Raw genomic sequence first — 27,897 nt, 5'->3', positions numbered from 1 at the left:
GAAAGGGGCGGCCGCGCCCCAGTCAGAGAAACCTTCAGACCCGCAAGCATCGCCTGTGCCCTGGCCTGGCCTAGGACTCAGTCCCCTGCCTGTATTCGAGGTGGAGGGAACATACACAGCAGCCAGGAACTGGCAGCGTCAGGTCAGAGGTGGAAGGTCAAAGGGTACGGGTGCTGCAAACATGGCCCGGCTGCCTGCACGACGCGCTCTGCTCGCGGCTGTCCTCGGTGTCTCCTGGCAGCAGCGACTTCTCGGTCACCATGGTAACGGCCGGGTCTCGACAGCGCTCTGCGCCCCCACCCCCCCGGCTGCTTCTCCGCTCCGAGTCCCTCGGGGGCGTTGGGGGAAAGGCGCCCGCGCCCCGAGCTCAGCTGGGAGCGGGTCAGGCTGGAGCTCGGACGCCGCCTGCCACCCCCCGCGCTCAGCGCGGCCCCCGGACACGGCGGGGGCGGGGTCATCCCCAGCCCGGGCGCGCGGGGCTCGTGTCTGCAGCGCTTCCTCACTGGCATTAACGTGACCGGCCGCTGGGCCAAGTCCCCCCCCCGCCCCGCATTGCAGCTGCTCGGGCTCCCCCTTTCCCGCGAGCGTCTCAGCTAGTCACAGAACGAAAATCCTTCCTGTGGTGAGGGTCCGTGTGTTTTCTTCCCCTAACGCTTCTCCAGTTGTCCCGGCTGCATGGAGACGCCGGCGTTTCAGTGCCGGAAGCAGAGCAGAAGACAGCTGTCCGGTTACTCCAATGCTAAAGCATCTCATGTTCAAAATAAAGTCAACTGGCCCTATTACAGTCGCTGAATATATGCGGGAAGTCCTAACTAATCCCGTGAAGGTACGTGCACAGCATGGTGCTTCTGAATGCAGTTAGTGTGAAACAGAGAACATCGCAACACATTGACGGGATAATCCTTTACCTCTGATAAACTCCCCTCTTTCAAAGCATGTATTTGTTTCTTTTGATAGATAAACTACACCAGCTCATAATACAGTTTGTAACCGGGCTGGTAACTTGCTAATGGTTGGCCTTGCACACATATCACATTGTTTGTGTCCACATATCACATTGTTAATTAGTAACCAACATAGCTAAGGGTGGCACACAGTTGCCTTCCTATAATTGGTTTGGGGAAGCTTTATTTAGGGTGGAGATGGGAAGCAGAGGGGTGGTTTGCAATGTATAACCCTAAATGTGCCTGTGTTATCAGGTTGTCCAGTCCTCCTCCCAACTCTCTGGGGGTAGGACACAACAGACATCCCAGAAGGTGCTGCCAGTGTCACTTCGTGTGCATTCTTTCCTTCAGAGGATTAATAGGATAATATATGCTGGAATTCCATCAGTGCCCTCATTTGGGTCTCCTACAGAAATAGTCATGAGTGTCAGATGTTAGGTAAACTACACAAATATTCCCTCCTTGGAAAATGCTGTGATCATTCAGTCAGGGGAGGCAGATGAGAGATGGGAGGAGGATTCATTAGTGAGATTTTCCTCAGTCCTGGTAAAAATTTCCTTTATAATTTGAGATGTACACCTCTCACTTGCATTTCACTGCCATCAGCAGCAGCATTATCTCTGGAAGAACCATCTGCAATCATGTTTCTCCTCACTAGCCCTTAGCTATTCAATATCTTATTAGATGTGTCTCTGTTCTAGTTAGCTTGGCATCATCTCCTCTTCTATCTTGTTAATTTCAGTTATTATTGCAATGCTCAATTCTGTTGTGATGTGAAGAATGACTTCTTTAGTTGGTTGTAAAGTCTGCAAAAGAATTAATTCTGGGTGCTGTACAAATCAGACTGTCCTCTCTCAAATGGAATTGACAATTTTGTAATTTTAACTCATGCTGATCAAATGATCATAGAAAGTTAAGCTGTCAAACAGAACACTGTCAGGTTCAGATTTCTAGGAACTCATAAAAAGGGAAAGTAATAGGCTCAGTAATAAAAAACCAATTTGTAATTGTTTTAAGATTTACTCTTTTTCTTCTACAAACCCAAGTTCATTTCTTATTTTTAACTTAATGTAAAATTTGTTGTTGCATCAATCAAACTCTCGCTATTTTCCGTAGGAGTTTTGTGGGGTAGTTTGGATTTTTCATTTTTTTTTCAGCATTAAAATGACTACATTTGTTCAGTAGACTGGAAAGTGATTTAATTTTTAAAGCTCAGGAGACTAGGAAGGCTTACATATTACTGATCGGAAAATAAATGTGATATTATTCATTTATTTTTTTTTACTTTACTTTAGGGTTACTATATGCACCATGACATGCTGGGAGAAAGAGGAGATTTTGTTACTTCACCTGAAATAAGTCAAATCTTTGGGGAGGTAATATATATATAAAAAAAATTAAATGTTCCTTTCATCCTTAAAACATACTTTTACAAATACAGTTTATGAACATGTGGTCATATATGTTACCAGTGCTGATAACATTTGTTGAGAAGCAAAAATAAATAGACATCTGAAAAGTGACTTTGTTGAAAGAAAAAAGCATTTGGGGCCTTCACGTGTATTGTGTATAAATTATTTTCATACCAAATTTGTTTGGTTCATAAGCAAAAAACTGTTGTAACGCCCAGGCTTAAACTCAGAACACAGCTTGACTTTTAGATCCCATGCTTTCTGACTGATGCATTGTTACCAGTAATAAAGACTGTACAGGCCAAATTCTGCTTTCAGTTGCCCTTATGAAAAGGTATTGTATCAGTGCTGGTTGTCTATGTGTAACTAAATTGGTATCCACAAGTGACTTGCATTTGATAGTTAACAATTCTTTTAATGCACAAGCCAGAAAAGAATCTGCTCAATCTCCCAGAGCAGTTTTAGTTCTTCAGGGCAGACAGTACTCAGATCTGCTCCCACTAGTGCAGGGTGGGCAAAAACGGCCCGGGGGCCACATCCGGCCCTCCAAATGTTTTAATCTGACCCTCGAGCTCTCACCAGGGAGCAGGGTCCGTGGCTTGCCCTGCTCCACATGGCTCCCGGAAGCAATGGCATGTCCCCCGTCCAGCTCCTACATGTAGGGGCAGCCAGGGGGCTCTGCATGCTGCTCCAACCCCAAGCACTACCCCCGCAGCTCCCATTGGCCCAGAACCGTGGCCAATGGGAGCTGCAGGGGCAGCGCCTGTGGACAGGGCAGCGGACAGAGCCGAAGGGGGAATATGCTGTTGATTCTGAGAGCTGTTTGAGTAAGCACTGCCTGGAGCCTGCACCCCTGGCCCCCTCCCACACTCCAGCCCTGATCCCCCTCCCATCCTCCAAATCCCTCCATCCCAGCCCAGATTAACCTCCTTCACCCCCAACCCCTCATCCCTAGCCCTACCCCAGAGCCTGCACCCCCAGCCTGTGACCTTCTACCTCTCTCCCCCCTGGCACTCCAATCCCCTGCCTCAGCATGGAGCCCCCTACTGCACCCTGAATGCCTCATTTCTGGCCCCACTCCATAGCCCACATCCCCAGCCAGAGCCATCACCCCCTCCTGTACCCCAACCCCCAATTTTGTTAGCGTTTATGGCCCTCCACACAATTTGCATACCAAGATGTGGCCCTTGGGCCAAAAAGTTTGCCCACCAGTGCTCTAGAGGTTCAGGAGTCATGTTGGCTGCTTAGGAAAATAATGAGATTTTTACGTAGCCACTTTTCAGTGCAGACCCATGCTGTAAGACTGGTAAAATAATTTAAATGTTTTGGTTTCTGCAGGTGAAATGCAGGTGTATGTATCACTAATGCTATAAATTCTAGTAAGTTTTGTGTGTTTCTTCTCAACAGTTAATAGGAATATGGTATGTTAGTGAATGGATGGCCACTGGCAAACCTAAAACTTTCCAACTGGTGGAACTAGGCCCAGGTAGGGGCACTCTTACAGATGATATTTTGCGGGTACGTAAAAAGAATATAATATTCTCTGTGTGTCTGAATGTACTAGTTTGGGGTTCTCTTTGACTCACACAACTAACATATTCAAACCTGAAATCTGAAATGAAATTCCATAATGTGTTGGAACTTCCTTATCTACTGAATGCATTTTAGTTACTGGACTGCAACACTGGATTTTACCTAAGCATATCTATCTGTATTCCTGTTATTTTTAGTGAGGAAACGGGGGCGGGGGGAGGGGTCAAAAGTGAGATGAGAACATTGGATATTAGAAGCACAATTGTGCAGATCCATCACTAATCCATTGTAATATACAATTACATTGAGGAAGAGGTAAGAGTACCCCATTAGAATACACTTATAGAAAAGTTACCCAGGGTCATAAGCAGTTTATATGAATGTTGCTGATCGTAATTAGGAGGCCCTAATGTGAGCTACAGAAAGAGGACAGTATTACAGGCTTGAATCTCAGAGGTGCTTAGCATCCTGAACTCCTGTTTACTCCACTGGGAATGACAGAGGCTTATCACTTCCTGGGATATCAGACCCTTTCTGATGTAATGCCCATTCTCAATTATTCATTAATAAGTACTAATTAAATTATCAACTGAAAGGAAGGTTGTTATTGGAATTCAGTACTCCAAGGAAAATACTGAGAGCTCCCACTCCTTCATTCACAAACAAAAGTCAAATGTAATAACGATTGTGGAGTGTATAATATACATTGTTCTCATGTATCCTACTTCGGAAAAATTCAAGATTGCTGGTGAACCAGTGCACTCCAAAAGCAAAATTTGCTGTAGGTGTCAGAGAAGTTGCTTCTTTATGGCAGACTTCTGTTACTCTCTATAAGCTTTCATTCATTATCACTTCTTCTTGAGGATGTGGGTCTGCATTTCCATCCTCTAGTCCAGCAATTCTCAAACTGTGGGTTGGGACCCCATTTTAATGGAATCGCCAAGGCTAGCTTAGACTTCCTGGGACCAAAGCCAAAACCCGAGCCCCACTGCCCAGGGCCAAAACCGGAGCCTGAGGGTTTCAGCCCTGGGTGGCGGGGTTCAGGTTACAGTCCCCCTGTCTGGGGCTGAAGCCCTTGGGGCTTTGCCCTCCCTCCCCCCATGTCGGTTCAGAGTTTAATTTTGGCCCTATCACCTAGGGTGGTCGGGCTCAGGAGGGCTCAGGCTTTGGCCCCCCTTTTGGGGTCATGTAGTAATCTTTGTTGTCAGAAAGGGGTCACGGTGCAGTGAAGTTTGAGAACCCCTGCTCTAATTGGGTGGTTTTGTAGAACCATAGGGCTTGGTTCTGCTTCTGTTGAAGTCAATGGTAAAGTTCCCCTGACTTCAATGGGAGCAAAATTGGAAACCCCTTTTATTGTAAAAGAACCCTGCAGTTATGGGGCGGGAGAGAGAGGATCTTTTTTAAAATGATCTCTCAGCCTGAATTGATTGGTTGGTTGGTTACTTTTTTTGGTTGGTTTTTTGTTTTTTTTTTGGGGTGGGGGGGAGGGAGTTACCTTTTCACTTTGGACTGTGCTTTTTGATTTTTCCCATGTGGCCACATTGATGCCATTAGTTCATATGAACAATGGGATAAAAACATGCAGCTTTCTGTTGCTGCTGACTAGTGACCTGAACCAAAGGTAATACTCACATAAGTAAGGGTGACAGGATCAGGCCTTCGACGAGCTAGCTGAGTATTCTCCTCTCCAGAGACCAAGGATGAAATTCTGGTCCCACTGAAGTCAGTGAGTCCAGGATTTAACCCCAGATACGCTCCCTTCATATTTTTCAGTCTCCAACAGTACAAGCAGTTAAAATCCACTCCTAACCCAAGTTTACAGTATTGCAGCACACAACTGCCTCTATCAGAATTCCTCTTTCTCTATTTACAGGTCTTTAATCAGCTTGGCTCTTTACTCAATAAATGTGACATTTCTATTCATCTGGTAGAGGTGAGCCCCAAACTAAGTGAGATCCAAGCGTTGACGCTGACAGGAGGGAAGATACAACCAGAGCTTGATGTTACTTCCCCTGTCTACATGAAAGGCATTAGCAAGGCTGGAATTCCAATCTTCTGGTACCGAGAGCTGCAAGATGTACCACAAGGTAGTTATGATTATTGTTTTAATTGTAATGATGGCTTTCTTCACTTATTTGTAACCTTTGTATAATTGATAACTTCTCTGCAGTGTGGTTATGGATAGAAAAGTAATTCTGTATGAAATAACCCCTACTTCTTTTGTGAGCCTGAACAAGATTTGGGCCCAGATTTTCTTGAGTGGCCACTGATTCTGACATCCTCCATTTGTGGATGCCCATCTTAATACCCTTTGTGCCTGTTCTTCAGATGTGGTGAATGCATGCAGGTCCCATTGACTTCATCTTCACTTCCTGGATACCAGCAAGACTTCTGAAAATCAGGCTCAAGCTGGCAACCCAAATCAGTGTCATCCAAAGATATTGGCCACTTTTAAAAATTTGGTCCTTAATGTATCTGTGCCTCAGTTAGATAAAATGGGAATAATAATAATTACATCTCTCATAGTGATGTTGACTAGCTGAATTCATTACTGTTTATAAAGTACATTTTGATTCCCAAATGGAAGGTGTTGTTAGAAGTACAAAGTACTACTGTTAACAACTGATGCTGAAACATTGATGGCCTTTTTACACTTTTTTTTTTTTAAACAGGTACCAGCTTTTATTTAGCACATGAATTTTTTGATGCCTTGCCAATACATAAATTTCAGGTACATCTAGAAGCCCATTGTGTGTGACTTTCTGTTTAAGAGATGTGTGGTACACCTCTAACTCAATATAACACTGTCTTTGGGAGCCAAAAAATCTTACCGTGTTATAGGTGAAATCGTATTATATTGAACTTGCTTTGATCCAGCGGAGTGTGCCGCCCCACCTCCCCCGGAGCACTGCTTTACCTCATTATAGCCAAATTTGTGTTATATCAAGGTAGCGGTGTATATGGAAGAATAAAACTCATTACCAAGTCAGACTGGGGTTTGTTTACTAACCCCACCACTTACAGAAATATATATTAAATTGTAATTGAAGAAAAATTAGGATTGAAAAGATACTATGTTGTATGTATGTTTTACTGAACAAATAAAAAAAGACTTCTAAGGTTTTAGGAGAAACAAAAATCTTTCCAGATTCTTATGGGAATAGATTGCTTAGATAACTTGAATAAAATGCTGGAGCTGGGTGTTTTATATGAATTTGGCAATAACATCCCAACTCTTAAACTTACTCTTCCATAGATGTACTTAAGCCGGCATTTATTGACCTTCAGAGCATTCTACCAGACCAGTTTCCCAGGCTTTTCCTAAAGGCAGTTGGCTGGGGGTTCTGGTCCAATGTATATTTGATATGGTTATAAAAACGTATAAGCATCTCTGTGTTTTGATAAATCTTTAGTTAAATCTAATAGATACATAGGCTAATGAGTTCTGATGGGCTACAGTTTGGAACATCAAATAAATATTTGTGGTTTATTAAATAGAGAACAGAAAAAGGATGGCGTGAAGTGTTGATTGATATAGATCCAGAAGCTCCTGACCAACTGCGGTTTGTTCTGGCACCATCGACCACACCTGCTACAGAACTCTTCATACAGGTACGATTGTGCCTGAATTACATCAGATTAGCACTGCCGTACTCTTTGAAGCATCTGGTTATTACTGGCTCTTCAGTTATTTCTGTGATTTCCAGAACATCTTCATCTGAGAATCTACTACTTCATGCTGTATCACCCGGTCCTTTTGTTAGCCTCATATAAAACTGCACAGTTTTAAGTTTTATTGTTTCAGGAAAAATGTTGAGCTTTGCTCCTCATGAGTAATAAGTAGGAGCATTTAATAGTTACAAAACCTTATCAACCTACCTCTCCTTTTCCAAATGTAATGCTGGCTGTGATGGTGCTTGCAAAAGACTGTTTGCTCATGTGAACGTTTAAGCTGGTATGTCTTTGTGAAGTTAGTAGCAATAAACTCTGATGCATTGTGTTGTTTGGTTTTCATTACAGTAGCTCTTGGCCCCCTTCTGTGAAGTGCTGCATGTACATCTCCTAAAAGACAATTCCTGCCCTAGAGAGCTTACACTATCAGGTCCTGATCCTGACAAGTCTTGGAGGTGCTTAACTTTATGCACTCTGAGTGGGGTTCAATGGGACTTCACGTAGGGCATAAAGTTAAACACATACACCAGTCTTTGCCGAGCTGGGGCCTAAATAAACAAAGTATCAGTTTACAGATGGGGATCTGAGGCAGAGGGACACAAAATGCTAAACAGGAAATCTTTGGCAGAGCCAGCACTTGAAACCAGACTTTGAGGCCCAGGCTAGCATGTTACCCCCAAAACCATCCCTCACTGGCTCTGATTCAGCAAAGCTCTTAAGCATGTTGGTGGTACCTGCCAGTACATATTAATCCTGTAAGTCTTCCTTTGAATATTGATTTCATTTACATGTTAACTATTCTCTCAAAATCTTTACGGTACTGAGTGTGTATTTGGATATTAAGTCTAGAATGTTTGGTCCATAACCTGTGAGTGACCTATATTCAGCAATTTCTTATGATTGACCATTAGACTATAATCCATACTGGCCCCTCCAAGTCTGTGGGAAAATAAATGTCCAGGAAAGAGAGTCCCTCAAATTACCAAAAGTGTCTACAGAATATAAGAAGGATTGCTTGATTGACAGGAGCAACTGTTATTGCAGATGCTTTCTGCAATGATGAAACCGGTCAATTAAAAGATGTTTTTGGCAATGGCTGGTTGTCCTAGCTGCTAGAAATAATGACCAGATAAGAATTCTGTTTTTGCTTATCAATCTTGTAACAAAGATACAATAAATGAAAACCTTAACATATGGCAAAATCAATCATGGGGAAAGTATTTTTCCATACACAAAATGGGTTTCTTTGTCTCACACCCTATGAAAAATAGAGGGCTTGAAAAATAGGTTGGAGAATGCAAAACTACTGGTATCTCACCAGTTTCAGAAGGGAGAAAGAGGCAGAGGCCAGCTCTTTACTTTATGCCAAGGGTGATAATGTATCTCTTCTTTCTGTATTATGTATTGCACAGTGCTGTAGCAATCTGATTAATAAATAACCTTTGATTAAATTCCATTTGATCCTGTTGTTTGACAGTCTTGAATCATTAAATTCAGAGGTGCAACAGTATGCTTCAGTGTTCTGCTGAAATGGGGTTAGATATGCCCATTACAATATTTAAGTGATAACTGCATTTTTCTAAACTAGGGTCAGCTTTTAAAAACAAAGCTACATTTTCTGAGTGAAGCAAAACTGCCAACTTAAAACTACTTACAAAAATATTTTTGGATTAAGACTATAAGGTGAGACATTTCATCTGAGGAGGTCCTTTCGAGAGAGAGAGGTAGCTGAAGTAGCATTTTCAACCTCCAATTAGAATGGCATAGTAATGACAATCTGATGCTAGTATTCATTTTCATTGGAGAATTTTCCTCGTAACACTCTGGGGCGGGTAGATGGGGAAGTTGAATTACAGTGGGTTTTTTCCACTACTTCTCTATCACCACAATACACTTCCCATATAAATTAATAACTGAAGAAAGTATTGGCCAAAACCAGCTCAAGAAACTGCTAGGGTGACCTAGAGCAGATGAATATGGGGTATGATCCATGTATGACAAAACAATCTGAAAACAGGTACAAGACAGAGGAACTAAAAGATTTTTTTTTTTTTGCTCCAAATCAGCTCGTTACTTTGTGTGCTGATTTATGCATTTAATCCTTACCTCCTGCATTAGCGTAAAGAAGTAAGAGATCACGTGGAAGTATGTCCTGATGCTGGCATCCTCATTCAGAGACTTGCCTGTCGTATTCAAGAGGATGGGGGAGCTGCACTGATTGCTGATTATGGTCACAATGGAAATAAGACTGACACTTTCAGGGTACGTTTGATAGTTAAAATGCTCAGTTATCTTTCACTCCTTACTGCATATGTAGATCCATGACTATAGAAAGTAGCCAAAGTTCTGAAAGAGATTCACCCAAGGAAGACCTATGACTAAAAGCTATTAACCGCCTTACTATGAAAAAGTCAGAGAAATTACTTTTGAGTGAAGGGCTGTAGAAGTAGAAGTTGCAGAATTGGGCTCTAAATAAATATGGGGGGCTTCCCCCAAAAGGGAAGGGATGGGTGAGGTGGGCCCTTGATTCTATCATCAGTGAGTTTTTGTTTATGCAATTGGAGAAAGTAAACTTTAAACACACAATTTGCCTGTCAGGTCTTATTCCTTCTGGTGCTTTTGGCCTAAAGACAGACTGCCACCTACGTTTGCACTGGCTTAAGTTATCTTGTAACTTCATTTTTCAGAGTTTCCGCAGTCACGAACTTCATGATGCATTAACAGCTCCAGGTACAGCAGACCTGACAGCAGATGTTGACTTCAGCTATCTCCGAACCATGACACAGGGAAGAGTAGCCACGTTGGGACCACTAAATCAACATGAATTCTTAAAGAATATGGGCATTGATGTCCGGCTGCAGGTAGAGTCTAATGATTGCGTGTAGACACTATTACTAATGCGCACACACCTCATAATGGCATAGAGAGTACACTTGTAAAGTTTGTGGATGATACCAAGCTGGGAGGGGTTGCAAGTGCTTTGGAGGATAGGATTAAAAATGATCTGGACAAACGCAAAGTACTCCACTTAGGAAGGAACAATCAAAATGGGAAATGACTGTCTCGGAAGGAGGATTGTGGGAAGGGATCTGGGGGTCATAGTGGATCACAAGCTAAATATGAGTCAAGAGTGTAACACTGTTGCAAAACAAAGCAAACATCATTCTGGATGTCTTAGCAGGAGTATTGTAAGCAAGACAAGAGAAGTAATTCTTCCACTCTACTCTATGCTGATTAGGCCTCAACTGGAGTCTTGTGTTCAGTTTTGGACACCACATTTCAGGAAAGATGTCAACACACTGATGAAAGTTCAGAAAAGGGCAACAAAAATAATTAAAGGTCTAGAAAATATGAGGGAAGATTGAAAACATTGGATTTGTTTAGTCTGGAGAACAGAAAACTGAGGGGACATAAGTTTTCAAGTACATAAAAGGTTGTTACAAGGAGGAAGGAGAAAAATTGTTCTTAACCTCTGAGGCTAGGACAAGAAGCAATGGGCTTAAATTGCAGCAAGGGCGGTTTAGGTTAGACATTAGGAAAAACTTCCTAACTGTCAAAGTGGTTAAGCACTGGAATAAATTGCCTAGGGAGGTTGTGGGATCTCCATCATTGGGGATTTTTAAGAGCAGGTTGGACAAACACCAGTCAGGGATGGTCTAGGTCAGGGGTCGGCAACTTTTCAGAAGTGCTGTGCTGTGCCGACTCTTCATTTATTCACTCTAATTTAAGGTTTCGCGTGCCAGTAATACATTTTAACATTTTTAGAAGGTCTCTTTCTATAAGTCTGTAATATAGAACTAAACTATTGTTGTACGTAGAGTAAATAAGGTTTTTAAAATGGTTAAGAAGCTTCACTTTAAATTAAATTAAAATGCAGAGTCCTCCTGATTGGTGGCCAGAACCCAGGCAGTGTGAGTGCCACAGAAAATCAGCTTGTGTGCTGCCTTCAGCACCCGTGCCATAGGTTGCCTACGCCTGCTCTAGATAATACTTAGCCCTGCCATGAGTGCAGGGGACTGGACTACATGACCTCTCGAGGTCTCAAGCATATGATTCTATGCTTCTGCTGCAATAAGCATTCATTAAAAGTGGGTTTTATGTAAAAACCTTCTTGTTTCGATATACTGTCACTTGGTTGCAAGTTTTATTAAAATTTAATTTTCAGTTATGATCTGCAATCAATGGTGTTTTACATTTTATATTCCATTCAGTATAAGGCCCCATTTGGATCTCACCAGTTATACACAGTTTCTGGTCTCCTGATCTTCCTAGTGTAGAAGGGTTATTTGTGGGAGAGGAGGAACAGGAGTAAAGGTATAATGAACAGTGTTTCTTTCAGGTGCTACTGCAAAATTCAAGTGACAAAGCAATGCACAAACACTTGCTTCAAGGCTATGATATGTTAATGAATCCTAAGAAAATGGGGGACCGCTTTCATTTTTTTGCCCTGCTGCCTCATCAGAGACTTGCACATTCTGATCAGAAAGTGAATCTACGACACTCAAGATCTCTTTCCGCAACTGTTGCTGGATTTGGTGAACTTGTCTGGAAGTAAAGCCAAAGATTAGACACTGTATAATTGATGGGAGCCTGCTAGCAACTATTAAAGTCACAGTAAAGAAAATGAAGTCTATGCATTTTATAGTTTTACATATTCAAGAAAATAAACTTTTCTTGTAATAAATCACTTGTCTGTATGCAACCAGGATTTATTTAACCGGGTTATGCACTGTCTTTGTGCTGATGTACAAGCATAGGAAATGTACCCTTGTTCTGGTCTGCTGCTTCCCCAGACAGCTTCTTTGTGCCTCCATCTTAGGAACATACCTGTGGTTTCCTTGGAACCTGAGGCAGCATCGAAGGCTGAAAGATTTCTCCCCATATTCTCAATGATTTCCCTAGTTACACCCCTCTTAACTTCAGCCCTCCATTACACCTCAAACAGGCTGCAGTGATAAATCTATATGATTATCTGTTGTGGGTAACTGGGCTACTGTAATTGACTAGAATGACCTGTGTATAAGCTAACATCAAACTGCTCTCATTTACTGTGTATATCTTTCTGCTGAAATTTGTTCAAACAGTTCCAGTGGATTTTTACTTGTAACACTTTGATTGTGAACGACATACCTAAGAAATCAGGTTTTACTGTACTTATTAGTTGACGTACAGCCACAATCACCGACTGCAGGGGTGCTCTACAGCCCACCAGAACATTTCCTAAGGCCTGGGGCCTGCTTCAACACAGTACTGACAGCCAATGCAGTGTAAACTAAAATGATGTAAACATAACACTAATGATTTCTTGTTTTTAAATAGGTTGTTTCTATGTACAGTATTGTCTAAATATTTGTGAAACAAGCAGAACTTAAATATAAATCAATAGAGGTGACTGTAAATCTTAATATGTTGAATATTTTGACCCACCCAAGATTGTGTGTAGGTTTAGATGGCCCTCCTGTGTAATAAGGTTGAGCACCACTGACCTATTGGACAAAAAAGGTTAATTACTATAGTTCCAGGAGTCTCACTTCTCCTTTCCTGGGAGAAAGCTGATACACTTCTATGGTTGAAATTTTCTCAGAGCAGCTGGTCCAAGGTGGAATGAAAATGTTGCCTTCTAAGGCACCTATGTATATATGTAGGTGGTGTCAACTGCAACAAAGGGTTAGGTGAATAAATCACTTTACCATAAAAGGTTTACATTGTACAGCCAGGAAATAGTATTCATTTGGCCACATTTTCTTACTGCTTGCTACATTCTGAGTATACTTTTAACAGTAAAGTTACATTCATGCTGCAACAGAATACACCTTGATATGTTTATTTTCCTTTTGACACTATTCTAGGGCTTACACTGTTACTGCCTATTCTGTAAGAATTTAAACACAAACAAGGAATGACTAGGTGAACAAGAGGTAGCTGAAATATGACAGTTCTAGAAGCTGAAAGTTAAATTTCATAACAACTTTGGCTATTAAGAGGTACTGTCAAGAGATTATCATACTTGACCTACATTAACATTGTTTGATGTAATAAGACATTTGGGGAATGTACTGTGGATTCTAAATATGTATAGTTGTTTAAATCCCAGCACTCCTTGTCAGTAATTCTGTTAATCCATTTTTAAGAAGTCAAATGTTTTGAAAGATATGGAGGGGAGGGGGGAGTAGTAGTACACCCTTGGCAGCAGCCGTGCTTACATCAGAGATCCCAGCACACAAACAGGTACACAGACAAGTTGTTTTCAAGGACATTTTAACACAGGGGAAGGAAGGGTATCCATGTAACTGGAGGACAACAAATCTGATAGGGAAATAAATTTTATTTTCAAGCTTAGAGGGTATTTACAAACAATGGGATGTATAAAAATATAAAAAAGTACTTGACAGTGTCGTTTTGAGGCTACAAATTTTACTTGAGCTTTTTCTAGCATCAACAAAGCATTATTTCTTGCATGAATGCAACTTCTTAATTCAAAACAGGTTAATGATTATGTAGCATTGGAGCAACTGATTATTATTATAACTCCAGGTTCTTAGTCAATGACTTAAAGCTTAAAATTTAATAGAAAAGGTTTTAGGCTTTCATTAAAAAAGTTAGAGTGCAAGCTGTGCAATTCATTTCATGGCTTGTAAAATGTGTGTGATAACTATCAGAGTAATACAAATGTTCCAGTTATTTTTAATCTTAAGCATCAAGCCACAACAGGGTGTGTATTGCTACAGTATTGGCCTGTGCCATAGGTGTTCGAGGCTTGAAGTACTTGACTCATCTTAATAGTGTATCAGTGATCCAGGAATGCACATGCTTAATTTATTGCTTTTAGAATATGGCTACTTAATTCTAAAATTCATTAGTTTTAAAATCATGAGTGAGGATTTTAAACAACATATCTTCTATGGAATTCATTGTAGAAGGATTAGACAAAAGGGCAACAAATTACTTCTAATTTGAATAAGAATATTTCCAGTGTATTGAGGGAGGGGAAATCAACTTCCACTACCTGCTTCTAACCCCAGGAGTCCAAATGGCATTAACAGTTTGTGCTCCAAAGCCAATTTCAATTCTCATTTTGTTTTTAAACCTAAATTGGGAATACTGAATAGGTCTTATTTTGTGTGTTGAAATAGAAACAGACTTCACAGGGGGTGGAGGGAGGACAGTTAGGCCTCTTCATTCCATGGATACAACCCTCTCCTCCAACCCTAAGAACACAAGAACGGCCATACTAGGTCAAACCAAGGGTCCATCTAGCCCAATATCCTGTCTTCTGACAGTGGCCAATGCCAGGTGCCCCAGAGGGAATTAACAGAATAGGTAATCATCAAGTGATCCATCCCCTCTCTCCCATTCCCAGCTTCTGGCAAACAGAAACCCTGAAATGCAACTCAGAAATGTTTGAAAGTCCAACTATGTCTGAAGCATTACAGCCATAAGAGGCCCAGTGCCAAATTTCAGAAGCTAGACAAATGATGGCAGCTAGAAGCAAAAGTGTCACTTCCCTCTCCAAGCCTGGATGTGACAAACTTTACAGGAAATTAGGCCAAACTCTAAGCCAATGATTTCACAGGAGATCTGACTACGAGGGATAGCTCAGTGGTTTGAGATTTGACCTACTGAACCCAGGGTTGTGGGTTCAATCCTTGAGGGGGCCATTTAGGGAACAGGGGTAAAAATCTGTCTGGGGATTGATCCTGCATTAAGCAAGGGGTTGGACTAGATGACCTTCTGAGGTCCCTTCCAACCCTGATATTCTATGATACTTCAAAAGTTAAAACTACAATTGAATTAGCATACAAACTGTTTCAGTACTTTCTGTGGCGGGACCAATCCTGACATCTCCCCTCAGTGAGGCTGCAAGGTTAAGGGGGCAGATTCTGTCTCCTACTACAATTCCTTTACACTCTTCCAGCACCACAAAAGGGAAAGGACAATCCCTTGGAGATGTCCCCAAATGCAGGAGTGGTATGGGCAGCTCTATGCCAACCCCTTGCATAAATCTCAGACTAGGGGCAAGGCAAGAGTGCATCAGGGTGAAATGGCCAGAAGGCTTTGACATTGGTGGCTGGAGGGATTCTGCCAAACATTAGAGTAGTCCCAGGAGTAGGTCAGTATCCCAGATGTGCAAAGATGGCACCTTGTATTTCCCGCTGGCGAAGGTATAGTACAGAACCTGGCCCTAAGTTTTTAGTTGCTAACAGCCTAGATACCTATAAAATGCAGCAGCTAAGCATGCAGGAAAAGAGTTGATTATGGGTCCTGTTCTTCCCTCAGATATATTTAGGCAGTTTCCACCAATTTCACTGCCAGTTCACTTATGTATTTAAGAGCAGCTAACAACTCTGAAGCAACCACGGAAAATAATCATGAAAATGCATCAATCCGGGCACAAAAGTCTACTCACCCACCCTGATTTTGAGAATTACAATTAAAAATATTTTAGTCAGCCTACAAAAACGTTACCTCACCTAGAAGAGTAAGGAGACCTCAAAGGCTTCAATTACCTTTGCAGCTGAAACCTACAGAATTTACATTTCAAAAAAACATAAGGACATTACCCAAAGCCAAGTTATTAGCTAGTTGGACCTATCTGGGAGATGCACAGCCTTGCATCAACTCCCAATAATACATGGCTGAAATTTCATCAGAAACTCACAACTTTAAGTAAATGGAGGCCTCGATTTAATATAGCGGACATAAGGCTTTCTTCTTGAAACATGGCCGACTTTAACTGCCAAACTATCTTCCTGCACCATCATTTCAGAAGGAAACTTCTGCTTCCCTCTCCCTTTGGCCATAGTTCTCAAGATGTGGCTGGGTATGTTTAAATGGAAGTTTCTGTTAAGAAGCTGAATTAAGAGTTTTTTTAGAACGCCTAATTCAGTTTCATAATCTGTGAAGTTTAGGAAGTGGGGAAGGGGTGGAATTGCAGGTTAAAGACTAGAAGGCTGAAATAGAAGGCAATGCTTCTTCCTCCTGTTAGTTCATGAATCCAGCTGCCCTGTTGGCAACAGTTTGTGGTGCAACAGCCTCTTTAACTCATGCTCAATTTTGATTTTTTCAACAGGACTCCTAATTTAGTTTGTTCAATAGAAAATGAGGATCGAGAGTTGCTATCAGGCCACAAACTACTGCAGACAGGCTGAGTCTGGGGAACATAAAATGAACATAAAATATGTTTTTCAAAGTTATTCAAATCATCAGAGGAAAAGTGTTTATACTTTTCTTTACTATTTTGCATATCTGCTAGAAACTATTTTTCCACAGTGGAAGGATATGCTACATAAAAGTGTGTATGCTATTTGTGCACTATTTTGGTGATTTTAAGACAAAACGCCTTTGGTACACACCAAAGACACATCCCAATCTTGCATATTAATGCACACCCTGTTGTGGTTTATTGCTCTACTGTAACAGACAATATTGAGGGCTACCACAGCTTTTTGATTGTCAGCATTCAACAGAAATATGAAATCCGGTGTTACTATCTTATCTCAGACATCTGGAGAAAGATCTTTCAATTCTACCAGGGCAAAGAAAGTCAAGTGTTCAACTGCTTAAAACAGCGGCAAATGAGCATGTTCCTTTACCTTGATTGTTTTAGCATACCTGTCAAACATTCAGTCTTTTAAATTAGTCCTAATCCAGCATTTTCTGTTGTGATTTGGTCAAAGTATACGGTTTTGATTTCTTTTTACAGCCTCTTTCCACAATGTACAAACTAGGAAAGTGGAGATGTATCTAAATACCAGAAAACAGTACTTTATGGCTTAGTAAATAAGGGACTAGGAAACCATAAAAAAAAATTGTTTCGTTATTGCATAGGCTACAAAAAACACAGAAAACACACACCATGCATTCAGTCTGTATGCATTACACCTCGGTAACATCGTCCGTAACCATACAGCTAGTGAAATGTTACCCAAGTTGCTTATCCCATTGCCAGATCACATTTCATAGTTCAAGAAATTAGAGATGAAGAAAAACTTGTTAGGTCATTTTGCTCATCCACCTGCCAGTGCAGGATCCTTCATGGTTTTGTAGATTGAATCATCTGAACAACATTCAAAGAGCAATATCTGTCCAGAAAAGTATCAACATCAGTTTCTATCTGAAGCTTCCTTCTATAATGAAGTTAGCATGGTGAATATTAAGGGTCTTCTTCCATATCATCTGGATTAGGGGCCATAATGAAATGTTTGGGGTACACAAGGTTGTGTTCATAAGCATGTTCTTCCCAGCGAGCATCATCACTCTCATGGGTAATGTAACGCTCTCCAATGCGAGTTTCAAACTCTCTAAGGTCAAGCCAAGTCTGATAATCCTTTAAAAAAAATAAGGTGAATGGTTTATGAAACCCATGGCAGCAAAACAGTCATCAAAATCAAGTTAGCAATTCAATACTTTTACTTTAATATGGCTAGGTGACTACAGTCAACAAGATATGGTGCAAACCCAAACAGGACTAGGTTCACCTGAAGGGGCCTGAGTTGAAATTTACTGAAATCAGAGGGATTTAAGTATTACTACATACAATTTATGAAAATGTAATGATTCCAAGACAGAAATTTTTCAGATATATGTAAAAATGCTGTCCTTTCAGTTGAAATACTAATTCCATCAAATAATTGAGTGGGTTTTCCATCAGAGTTCTCTTGTCTGTGTGCAAAATTGTGAGATTATGTAGTTGTCAGAGATCAGAAAGTAAAAGGCACCCGAGTGAAAACTGAATCAACACTTTACTTCTACAAACACACTTCACCTCATCTTGCTGCTTCTAAAATGAGTCATGGTATACATTCTGCTTTCATTCTCTACTTGAGAACAAATAGCTTCTCACTCTGTCATGTATTTCAAGTGGAGTTGAGTGTTGATAATTGGCAATACTAAGGGAATGAACTCTCCACACCACTGCCACATAGACAGTAAAGACTAAAAACAGAGAGAAAAATTAACAGTATTGTAGAGAACAAGAGGGCAAGGTAAGATTCTGAAGGTCAGAGGGAAGGAACACATAATGAGATGGGCAGAATCCCAGAGGTGGGAAGGGGAGATAGGAAAGATGCAGCAGGTAAGCATGGTCAATGAGGCTCAGTTCTCTCTCATATTAGATTAATTCTAGTTGCCTTCTTCATGGATGTCCATTGTAAGATATTTTCATAATGTTGCAGTAAAAACAATCTTTACAAAGCCTCTGAGCTACTTAATTTAAAATGTGATTCACTTAAAGGACACAGTTACATGCTGCTTTTATAGAAAATAAGGCAGGCAATAGCTCTTACCTGTAGCCAGGGGTGACTAAGAGATTTGTCAACACTGTAACGCTTTCTCATCTTCACTTGAAGCAAATTATTTATTAAATCAATGGCTGGGGTGGGGGAAATGCCACAGAACAAACAAATTATCAACAATTCTACAGTATAAATACAAATCTGTCATCTCTAATGTAGTTTACATGTAACTCTGAAATTTAAGTGTTACCTAAAATATATACACAATGTATACTGTGTGAATCTTAGCCAAGCCAATGGTCTTTACAATACGTTTTAACTCGTGTTAGGAGAAAGTCAGAAAGTTAGTGTTTTGTTTGTTTTTAAAAAACACTACTCAAAACTGAGTTTACTGATTTACTCCAAATTGAGTTTATTGATTTCGGATTTACTGTTAAAAATAATGTACTAATGTAAGGATAAAATCCTAATCCGACTGAAATCAATGGAAGCTTTGCTAAAATTGGTCCTAAATTAAAAGGGGTAAAGTTTACAAAATTACTGGGGTATTTAAGAACCTAGGTCTCATCAGAAGTCAATGAGATTTAGCCTCTTTAGCCAGTTAGGCTCTTTTGAAAATTTTATCTTTTTAAACTGCTCTCTCTTAACAGTAAGTTCCCACCATTACACACTACTGTCAGACATCCTTCCAGGTCTTAAGTATATACACCACTTATTTTATCATCATCATAAATTTCACAGCTAGAGCTAGGCCCATGCTAAAACCCCAGGTCTGAACAACCTTGAAATCTGCTAACATCTGGATCCAGATCTGAATATCTTCACTCACCCCTGTTTCGTTATTGCACTGGACCAGAATGTTTGTATCCAGAATTCTAGTTATACATCTCTACCCCGATAGAACTCTGTCCTTGGGAGCCAAAAAAAAATCTTACCATGTTATATCGAACTTGCGTTGATCTGCCGGAGTGCACAGCCCCGCTCGCTTTCCTTTCCCCCCGCGCCCCTCATTCCCAGAGCACTGCTTTACTGTGTTATAGCCAAATTTGTGTTATATCGGGTTGCGTTATATCGGGGTAGAGGTGTATGCATGCCTGTATTTTAAACTATCAGTCCCAACATACAGCCATGCCAGATTTAACTTTCTAGTTTTTATGAAGAGTACACATCTTTACCTCCAGCCCACCACTTTCTACACCCAGCAGAAAAGTTACCTAAACCCACATTTGATGAGTTCATACAATAAGCCATTATGTCAAGTTCTATCAACAGCTTTCTGAAATCTAGTTATATCTATTGGTTCTCCCTTTTCTCTAGACCAATTGTTAAATGTAATCCCAGTTGACATTGTTTATCTTTCATAAATTCATGCTGGCTCACACCTATTAGGTTAGCCTTTAACCAAAGGGTCATTCAGCTGTCAATTTTCACATTCCTGTCTGAATCAAACTCATAATGCAATTCAAAAATACCTGAATTCCAAAGAGTTAATGTATATAAAATGCTATAAAAAACAAGATCTCAAAAAGCAAACGCTCTCTTGAATTTCTTTACCTTCACTAGAAATTTCCTTCCAGGGGTTTGGTGGATACATAAATGCTGCATTTTGGATTTGGTCATTTATATCTTCATCCTCATTAAATGGGAATGTACCACTAAGGCTCACATAGACAATTACTCCCACTGACCACATATCCAGAGAGCGATTGTAACCTTTACTCCGGAGCACCTCAGGAGCAAGGTAGGCAGGGGTTCCAACCACAGAGCGCCTGAAAGACTTTTCGCCTATGATGCGCGCAAAACCAAAGTCACACAGCTTCACCTGTAAATAAATACAGTACTGTTAACTGAAAAATCTCTAGTAGATCTCAGAGAAGCAACTGTCTAAACAAAAGTATGGTATCAGGCATTACATTGCCATCATTTAATTATTGCTTGCACTGGACAAACTGAAGCAAAAAGCAATTAGTCCTATTCCTTCAGTGAGGTCTCCCTTTACATACTTGACTTTGGAAACTTCCTAGCAAACTTAAGAAAAAACAGTTAGTAACCTCTTCTGTAACTGCTGTTCTTTGAGATGTGTTACACTTCACTGCACATAGAATCATAGAATATCACGTTTGGAAGGGACCTCAGGAGGTCATCTAGTCCAACCCCCTGCTCAAAGTAGGACCAATCCCCAGACAGATTTTTTGCCCCAGATCTCTAAATGGCCCCCTCAAGGATTAAACTCACAACCCTGGGTTTAGCAGGCCAATGCTCAAACCACTGAGCTATCCCGCCCCATTTGTCTCAGAGTGGTACCTGTCAGGGCAACACATGCACCCTATGTTGCCTCGTGATGGCATAAAGCGTGGAGCCGCCCCACACCCCTTTGGTTCCTCCTTACTGGAGAGATTCTGTTACAGAGGGGAAGGGGGAGGGTCATAGAACAGACCCGTACAACACATCTCGAAGAACAACAGTTACAGAAGAGTTTTGTAACCATTTTGTCTTGCACACGTCCATTTCACTTCAGGTGATTCACAAGCAGCTCAATCTGGAGGTGCATTTCGGAGTCTACCTGAAAAACAACTGAAGGACTACTTGTCCAAACTAGGCGTTGTCTCTGGAATGCTGAGATACAGAATAATGAGATGTAAAGGTGTGTGCCGATAACCAAGTTGCAGTCCTACAAATGTCTGTTACAGGCACTTGAGCTAAAAACCCGTAGAACTCCCGAGATCTTGCTGAGTGTGCTACTACCAGGCTTGTCAGGAATATGTTGGCAATGTCATAACACATATGCAAGAGGAAATCCATGATGAGATTCTCTGTGCTGAGACTAGAAGGGCCTTCATCCTCTCTGCAATTGCTAAAAATAGTTGGGATGACAACCTAAACAATTTGGTTATGTCCAAATAAATACCTAACGTCCTTCTGACATCCAAAGTATGGAATGTCTCTTCATCCTTATGAGATTGGGGCTTAGGAAAGAAAGTCGGTAAATTATATCACTTGATTGAGATGGAATTCAATTGGCACAGTTTTCAGATGTGGACGTAAACTTTGTCCTTATAAATGGCTGTATAAGGAGGGTCAGCTACCAAGGCTTGTGATTCCCCAACTCTTCTCCCAGAGGTAATAGCTACCAGAAAGGCTACTTTCATGGACAGATTAAGTAAAGAGCAGGCTGCCATCAACTTCATTAACACCAGATTTGAACCCTAGGGATATAACCACCTAGGCATATAACTTGTCCAGACCCTTTAAGAATACTGGATTAGAGAAAACTGAGTGGTCAGTGATTGGAGAGTGGAAACTGGAGATATCTCCCAGGTAAACCCGGATGATACTAATGGACAGGCTTTGTTGTTTCAGGCAGAACAAGTAATCCAAGACACGGTAGAAAGAGGCCTAGACTGGAAAACATCTTTCTGCTATGACCATAAGGAAAATCATTTTCACTTCAACAGAAAAGTATTCGACTAGAAGGTTTTCTGCTATTCAGGAAGATGTTTTGTACATTCTCTGAATACTATGCCTCTTAAGGCAGTAGCTATGGAGCATCCAAGCCATAAAATGGACAGCAGACAGGTTGTGATGCAGGAGTCAACTGTGGTCCTGCAAGATCAGATTGGGTTCTGATGTTAACGTCAAAAGAGCCCTGACAGAGGCTCTGCAGAATGGAGAAAAAATGCTTACCTATCTTTCATGACCATTGCTCTTCGAGATGTGCTGCTCATGTCCATTCCATTCTAGGTGCGTGCATGCCCATATGCCTGGTCATCAGAGATTTTTGCCTTAGTGGTATCTGTAGGGTCAGCAGTGGCGCCCCCAGGAGTGCCATGCTCATGTGCTGGTATATTAGGCGCAGCAGATCTTACACCCTCCCAGTTCCTTCTTTCTGGAAACTCCAGCAGAGGGGCAGGACAATGGGTAATGGAATAGACACAAGCAACACATCTTGAAGAACAGCCATGAAAGATATGTAACTGTTTTTATTTCGAGTGCTTGCTCATGTCACTTCCATTCTAGGTGACTCACAAGCAGCGCCAGTGGAGGTGGGCTCAGAATTCACGGTCTTGCAGCACCGCCCTGCCAAACCTAGCATCATCCCAGACCTGCTGGGTAAGCACATAATGAGACGCAATCATGTGGACAGACAACCAGGTAGCAGCTCTACAGATCTCTTGGATCTGAGCCAAGAAGGCTGCTGATGACTAAGGCTGCGAGTCTGTCATGGAGATCATGGATTCTGTGACTTTCCATGGCCTCTGCAGCAGCTACCACCACACTCCCCAGCAGCAGGAGGAGTTTGAGTGTGGGAGGGGGCTCAGGGCTGTAGGTTGGGGTGCAGGAGGGGATGAGGGCTCTGTGCGGCACTTAGCTCAGGACAGGGAGCACTCCCTGGAAGCAGTGACATCCCTTGGCTCCTAGGGAGAGGTACAGCCAGGAGGCTCTGCATGCTGTCTCTGCCTGCAGGTGCCACCCCCATAGCTCCCATTGGCTGCAGTTCCCGGCCAATAGGAGCTTTGGAGCCATCGCTCAGGGAGGCAGTGCGCAGAGCTGCATGGCCAAGCCTCCACCTAGGAGCCGAGGGATGTCGTCACTTCTGGGGAGGCATGGAGTCAGGTAGGGAGCCTGTCAGCTCCACCAACCCCTCCTTCCCCGAGCTCCAGTGTCCCCTCCACCCCCCAAGATTTAGTCAGGGGTATATAGTACAAGTCCTGGACAGGTCACGGGCTGTGAATTTTTGTTTACTCCCAATGATCTGTTCATGACTTTTACTAAAAATACCTGTGACTAAAACATAGCCTTACTGATGATGCTCGCTCTCTAGTCAAGCGAGCCTTGACTATTGTGGGTGGAGGTATATTCACCTGCTCATAGCAGTATCAGACACAGGCTGTGATTCAAGACAAAATACTTTGAGCAGACACTGGGCGACCTTTCATCCTGTCTGACACCGCAACAAACTGCTGTGCTGACTTGCAAAACAGCCTTGTCCTGTCAATATAGAAGGTCAGTGCCCTCCTGATGTCCAAGGCATGTAAACTTGTGCTCCTCCTCGAATTTATGGGGCTTCAGAAAGAAGATCGGTAAGAAAATGTCCTGGCCGGTATGAAACTGGGAAACTGATAGGAATGTTGGATGCGGCTGCAACTGGATCCTATCTTTGTAAAACACCGTATAGGGCCATTCTGACGTGAATGCCCTGATCTCAGACACCCTGCAGGTGGACACAATCACCACCAGGAGAGAAGGAGAAGACAGCAGGAATCCAGAGGTTCAAAGAGAGGTCCCATGAGCCTCGACAGCACGAGATCCAAATCCCAAGGAGCAGGGTCCCAGAAGTGAGGGTAAAGACACTCCAGACCTTTCACGAACGAAGCCATCATGTCATGAGTGAAGACTGACCTTCCTTGGAATGGAGGGTGGAAAGCCAAAATAGCAGCCAGATGAACCCTAGTCGATGACAGGGACAAGCCCTGAAGTTTGAGGTGCAGAAGATAATTCAGGATAACTTGCAGTGAGGCCTTCTCAGCTCGGACATGTCATTCCAAAGCCCATCACGTGAACCTTTTCCACTTTGCCTGGTAAGTTGCTCTGGTGGAGGGTTTTCTGCTGCCCAGCAAGACCTGTTGCACCCAGGTCGAGCATTCCTCATGAGTTTCATAAATCCATTGGCAGGGTATAGGATCTCACCCTCTACCAGCCCAAAGATCCAGCTCCCTGGACTACCATGGGACCTCTGCCAGGCACCAGGAGCTGAATCCTCTAAAGAAAGGTGAGTAATGCTTCTAGCCCTGGAGCGAAAGGCACAGGAGCCTACCTTAGACTCCAAGGAGGAACCCAAGTTGCCTGCCCACAAAGACACTGTGCCACACGGTGCCAATATGGAGTATTGTGTCTCCAGAGACATCAGTACTGGTGACAGCATGCTGGGCTTGCCTCTTGATGGCACCAGGCGAGCAAGCACTGGAAATCTGAAGCCAGCCACGGCACCAATCATACTTGCAGGTACATCTGATGAAGCCTGAGGCTCCATTGGTACCAGACAACCTATCTCCTGCACTGCTGAAGAATCCAGTACTAAAAGGTGTAGCAGGTCTCACACCATGGCATATGCCTCCAGCGTCACTGGTACCAAGAGAGTCTCTTGCTGTTGTATTGCAGAGTTCAGCCTCAATGATGCATGCACCGGAGTCAATTACTCTGGGCTGGACAAAGTCGGTATCTGGGAGCACCTTTTCCCCAAAGACAGACACTCTACACTGCCCTCCAGCTTGCTTGCTGATAGACAGCACCAGTGACCCTGATCTTTTGGAGGAGGCTGGCTCCTTCAAGACACATTGTCCATGCTTCTTCCTTGTTACCAGGGAAGGGGAATAGCACACAGTTTCTGCAAGGTCTGGAGGGGCACTTCTGACAGAGGCAGAAGTACTTGATGTCCACCCCTTTGGTCTAAGGCTTGAAGTTTCTACAGCTATGGGAACAATCTCAGATGTGACCCTCACCGAAGCACTTTAGACTACTGCAATGAGGGTCACTTACCAGACTTCTCACAGCCAATGCAAGCCTTAAAGCCCAGGTACCAGGAGTTGGCAATCTAAGCAAAACTAAGTTAAATAACAATAAAACTTTACTCTAAAGGTCCAACTATTGATAACTACACTAACTATATACAAGAAAAAAATCCCTGAAAAAGAGAATATTAGCAACCCCGTTGATCATGGGTGGTTAGAAGGGACTGAAGAGGGTCAGGGGCAGCTCTGCCCTTTATATCACTGTGCAGCAGCATGAGAACACATACACCACCCTGATAGGTACCCGTAAGGGAAAAATCTCTGACTCTGGCGCACTCAGCTGACACACACCTGAAGTAAAATGGACATTTGCAATCACTCAAAGAAGAACATCTATACTTATTCAATAAATCAGTACACAAAATACATAGATAATTCATAAGGTAACAATACAGGCAGCTCACATAATTCTAGTTATATTTTGGGTGAAAACATCAGTAATACTGTCCTACAACAGATAAATTTTCAGCTCTAAATTCTATATTTCTTCTTTAGTGGAACAGTGATTTAGGATGAAACCTTTGTTAAATTTTCACTCACCTGAGGGAATGGTTCTGCTGATGCTAGTAGTACATTTTCCGGTTTTAAATCACAGTGCACAATGTTCTTGAAGTGTAAATTTCTCAAAGCAACAAGTATCTATAAAAGGAGGAAAGGTATTTTCAAAATTATTAGGACTGTAAGTGTCTACGCACCAAAGATCAGACACAAAGTTGTACAATAATTTAGAACTGTACAGACATCTCCAATTTGCTGTGCTTTCACGTTGTGCAAGTGCTATTTTTTTCCTGATCAAAATCACAATTGTTAATTTTGTTTGGGGGAAGGAAGTTTTTGAATATTTTTATACCACACATAGACTTTTATGAAAACTTAATTTGAAGTATCTCCTTTAAAACATAACCAATTACACCTTTGCTGCAGGATGGTTATCTTTAAATCTGCTACTGTGTGTCCAGGGAGGTTGAAGTGTTCTCCTACAGGTTTTTGTATATGGCAACCTCCCTGGACACACAATAGCAGATTTAAAGGTAGCCATCATGCAGCAAAAAAAAACTTCAGGACCAGACTTCAAAGAGAAACTGCTGAGCTTCAGTCCATTTGCAAATTTGACACCATCAGCTCAGGATTAAACAAAGACTGTGAATGGCTAGCCAACTACAAAAGCAGTTTCTCCTTCCTTGGTGTTCACACCTCTACTGCTAGAAGAGAGCCTCATCCTCCCTGATTGAACTAACCTCGTTATCTCTAGACTGATTCTTGCCTGCATATTTATATTGCCTCTGGAAATTTCCACTACATTCATCTGATGAACTGGGTATTCACCCACTAAAGCTTATGCTCCAATACGTCTGTTAGTCTACAAGGTGACACAGGACTCTCTGTCGCTTGTTAAAGCTTGGTCTTCTTTAAATAATGATTGAATCTAGGCAATACCTTGGGCTAAATTCTACTCACACCAGTTTAAGAAACCAAAATCTAGCCCCTCTTCTTCACAGAAGCAAACAGAGATGGAATACCAACCTGAGTGACCATGAACTTTGTGATTCGTTCTGGCAGCCGACTTTTCTCACTAGAAAGAATCATCTCCAGCATATCTCCATGCAACTTTTCCATCACAACAAACACCCGTTCTGGGGTTTCAAACATACATTCCAGGTTTACAATCCCAGGGTGGTGCAAATTCTAGAGAGTTACAACATTCACATGAAGAACAAAAGAGATACAGCATTGATTGAACAGTAGGAAAATTACACTTATACTGAGTTATAAAATCAGAAAGCATATATAAATGGAAAGCTAGGGATTAGAAACAGAGCATGAGGCAGAAGGCATTTCAAGGTGGCAAGATTTAACACATGAAATGTGCCCATTGCCAATATTAAGATTACTTTTGTCTGGAAAAGGAAGTATCTGAAGTGGACAATTTTGTATATGATACGGACAGGAATATAAAGGAAAAGAGCAAATGTTTGTATAGATTGATGGACAAGTTATGCAATCAACAGAACAGAAGTCACATGAATTTCAACAGGCCCCAGAAAGCCTAAGTACATCTTCTCCCTGGGTCTGTGCTGGCAGTAAGTAGACAACTGCCAACAATACGCTGACAACTCTGCTTCCAGCTGCTTACAGACTCCCTGTCTTTCAGTACCCCCTCTAACAGATAGGCTCAGATTTCAAGGATTGGGTCTTATGCCCAGCTTAGTAAAGCACTTAAGCACATGCCACAGAATCACAGAAAAGCTTTTCCTTTGACAGGACGAAAAGCTCAAATGTGGATTTTATTTAAAATGTATTTTGTACCTGCAGAATGGCAACTTCATTGCGAAGCTGACTTTCCTGTTTTGTGGGGAATCTCATCTTATCAATGACTTTAATAGCCACATCCCTTCCAGTCTTCCTATGTTTTCCTAAAAGAAAAGCAGCACCACCCGTCAAACAGCAGAAAATCATTCATTAACAAAGTTACAGCCCTCTTTGTGGAAATGGGTACATTTTTCACAATCATAAATGTTAATACACATCTGAG

General features: G+C 41.9%; 2 protein-coding genes across 5 annotated transcripts in view; one reads left to right on the top strand and one right to left on the bottom strand.

Moving 5' to 3' along the window:
- The first annotated feature begins 80 nt into the window (after window positions 1-80).
- NDUFAF7 (NADH:ubiquinone oxidoreductase complex assembly factor 7) lies at window positions 81-13,369 on the top strand. 3 transcript variants are annotated; one of them, XM_030557080.1, is made up of 10 exons: window positions 81-263; window positions 663-826; window positions 2,240-2,320; window positions 3,764-3,842; window positions 5,821-5,976; window positions 6,562-6,620; window positions 7,388-7,501; window positions 9,680-9,823; window positions 10,249-10,422; window positions 11,901-13,369. In XM_030557080.1, exons 1-10 carry the CDS (start codon window positions 182-184, stop codon window positions 12,114-12,116), a joined length of 1,269 nt encoding a protein of 422 aa, XP_030412940.1. In that variant the 5' UTR covers window positions 81-181; the 3' UTR covers window positions 12,117-13,369. The 3 variants fall into 3 exon arrangements, with proteins under 3 accessions (XP_030412940.1, XP_030412939.1, XP_030412942.1); XM_030557079.1 differs by having other exon boundaries at window positions 3,764-3,874; window positions 5,763-5,976; XM_030557082.1 differs by lacking the exon at window positions 11,901-13,369 and having other exon boundaries at window positions 3,764-3,874; window positions 5,763-5,976; window positions 10,286-10,408.
- A 2,363-nt stretch (window positions 13,370-15,732) lies between these two features.
- Window positions 15,733-27,897, bottom strand: part of PRKD3 (protein kinase D3) — a 94,969-nt gene continuing 82,804 nt past the window's right edge. For both annotated transcript variants that reach the window (XM_030557070.1, XM_030557069.1), the window contains 6 exons: window positions 27,672-27,778; window positions 26,889-27,050; window positions 25,905-26,003; window positions 20,350-20,617; window positions 18,847-18,932; window positions 15,733-17,888 (listed from right to left, as the gene is read on the bottom strand). In XM_030557070.1, the coding sequence (XP_030412930.1) occupies window positions 17,715-17,888; window positions 18,847-18,932; window positions 20,350-20,617; window positions 25,905-26,003; window positions 26,889-27,050; window positions 27,672-27,778 (896 nt within the window). In that variant the 3' untranslated portion in view covers window positions 15,733-17,714. The remainder of the gene's footprint in view (window positions 17,889-18,846; window positions 18,933-20,349; window positions 20,618-25,904; window positions 26,004-26,888; window positions 27,051-27,671; window positions 27,779-27,897) is intronic.

Source organism: Gopherus evgoodei, chromosome 3 (assembly GCF_007399415.2).
Source record: "Gopherus evgoodei ecotype Sinaloan lineage chromosome 3, rGopEvg1_v1.p, whole genome shotgun sequence".
Classification (NCBI taxonomy): domain Eukaryota; kingdom Metazoa; phylum Chordata; order Testudines; family Testudinidae; genus Gopherus; species Gopherus evgoodei.
The sequence above is the reverse complement of the archived record's forward strand: the minus strand, read 5'-3'. Positions and strand labels throughout refer to the sequence as shown.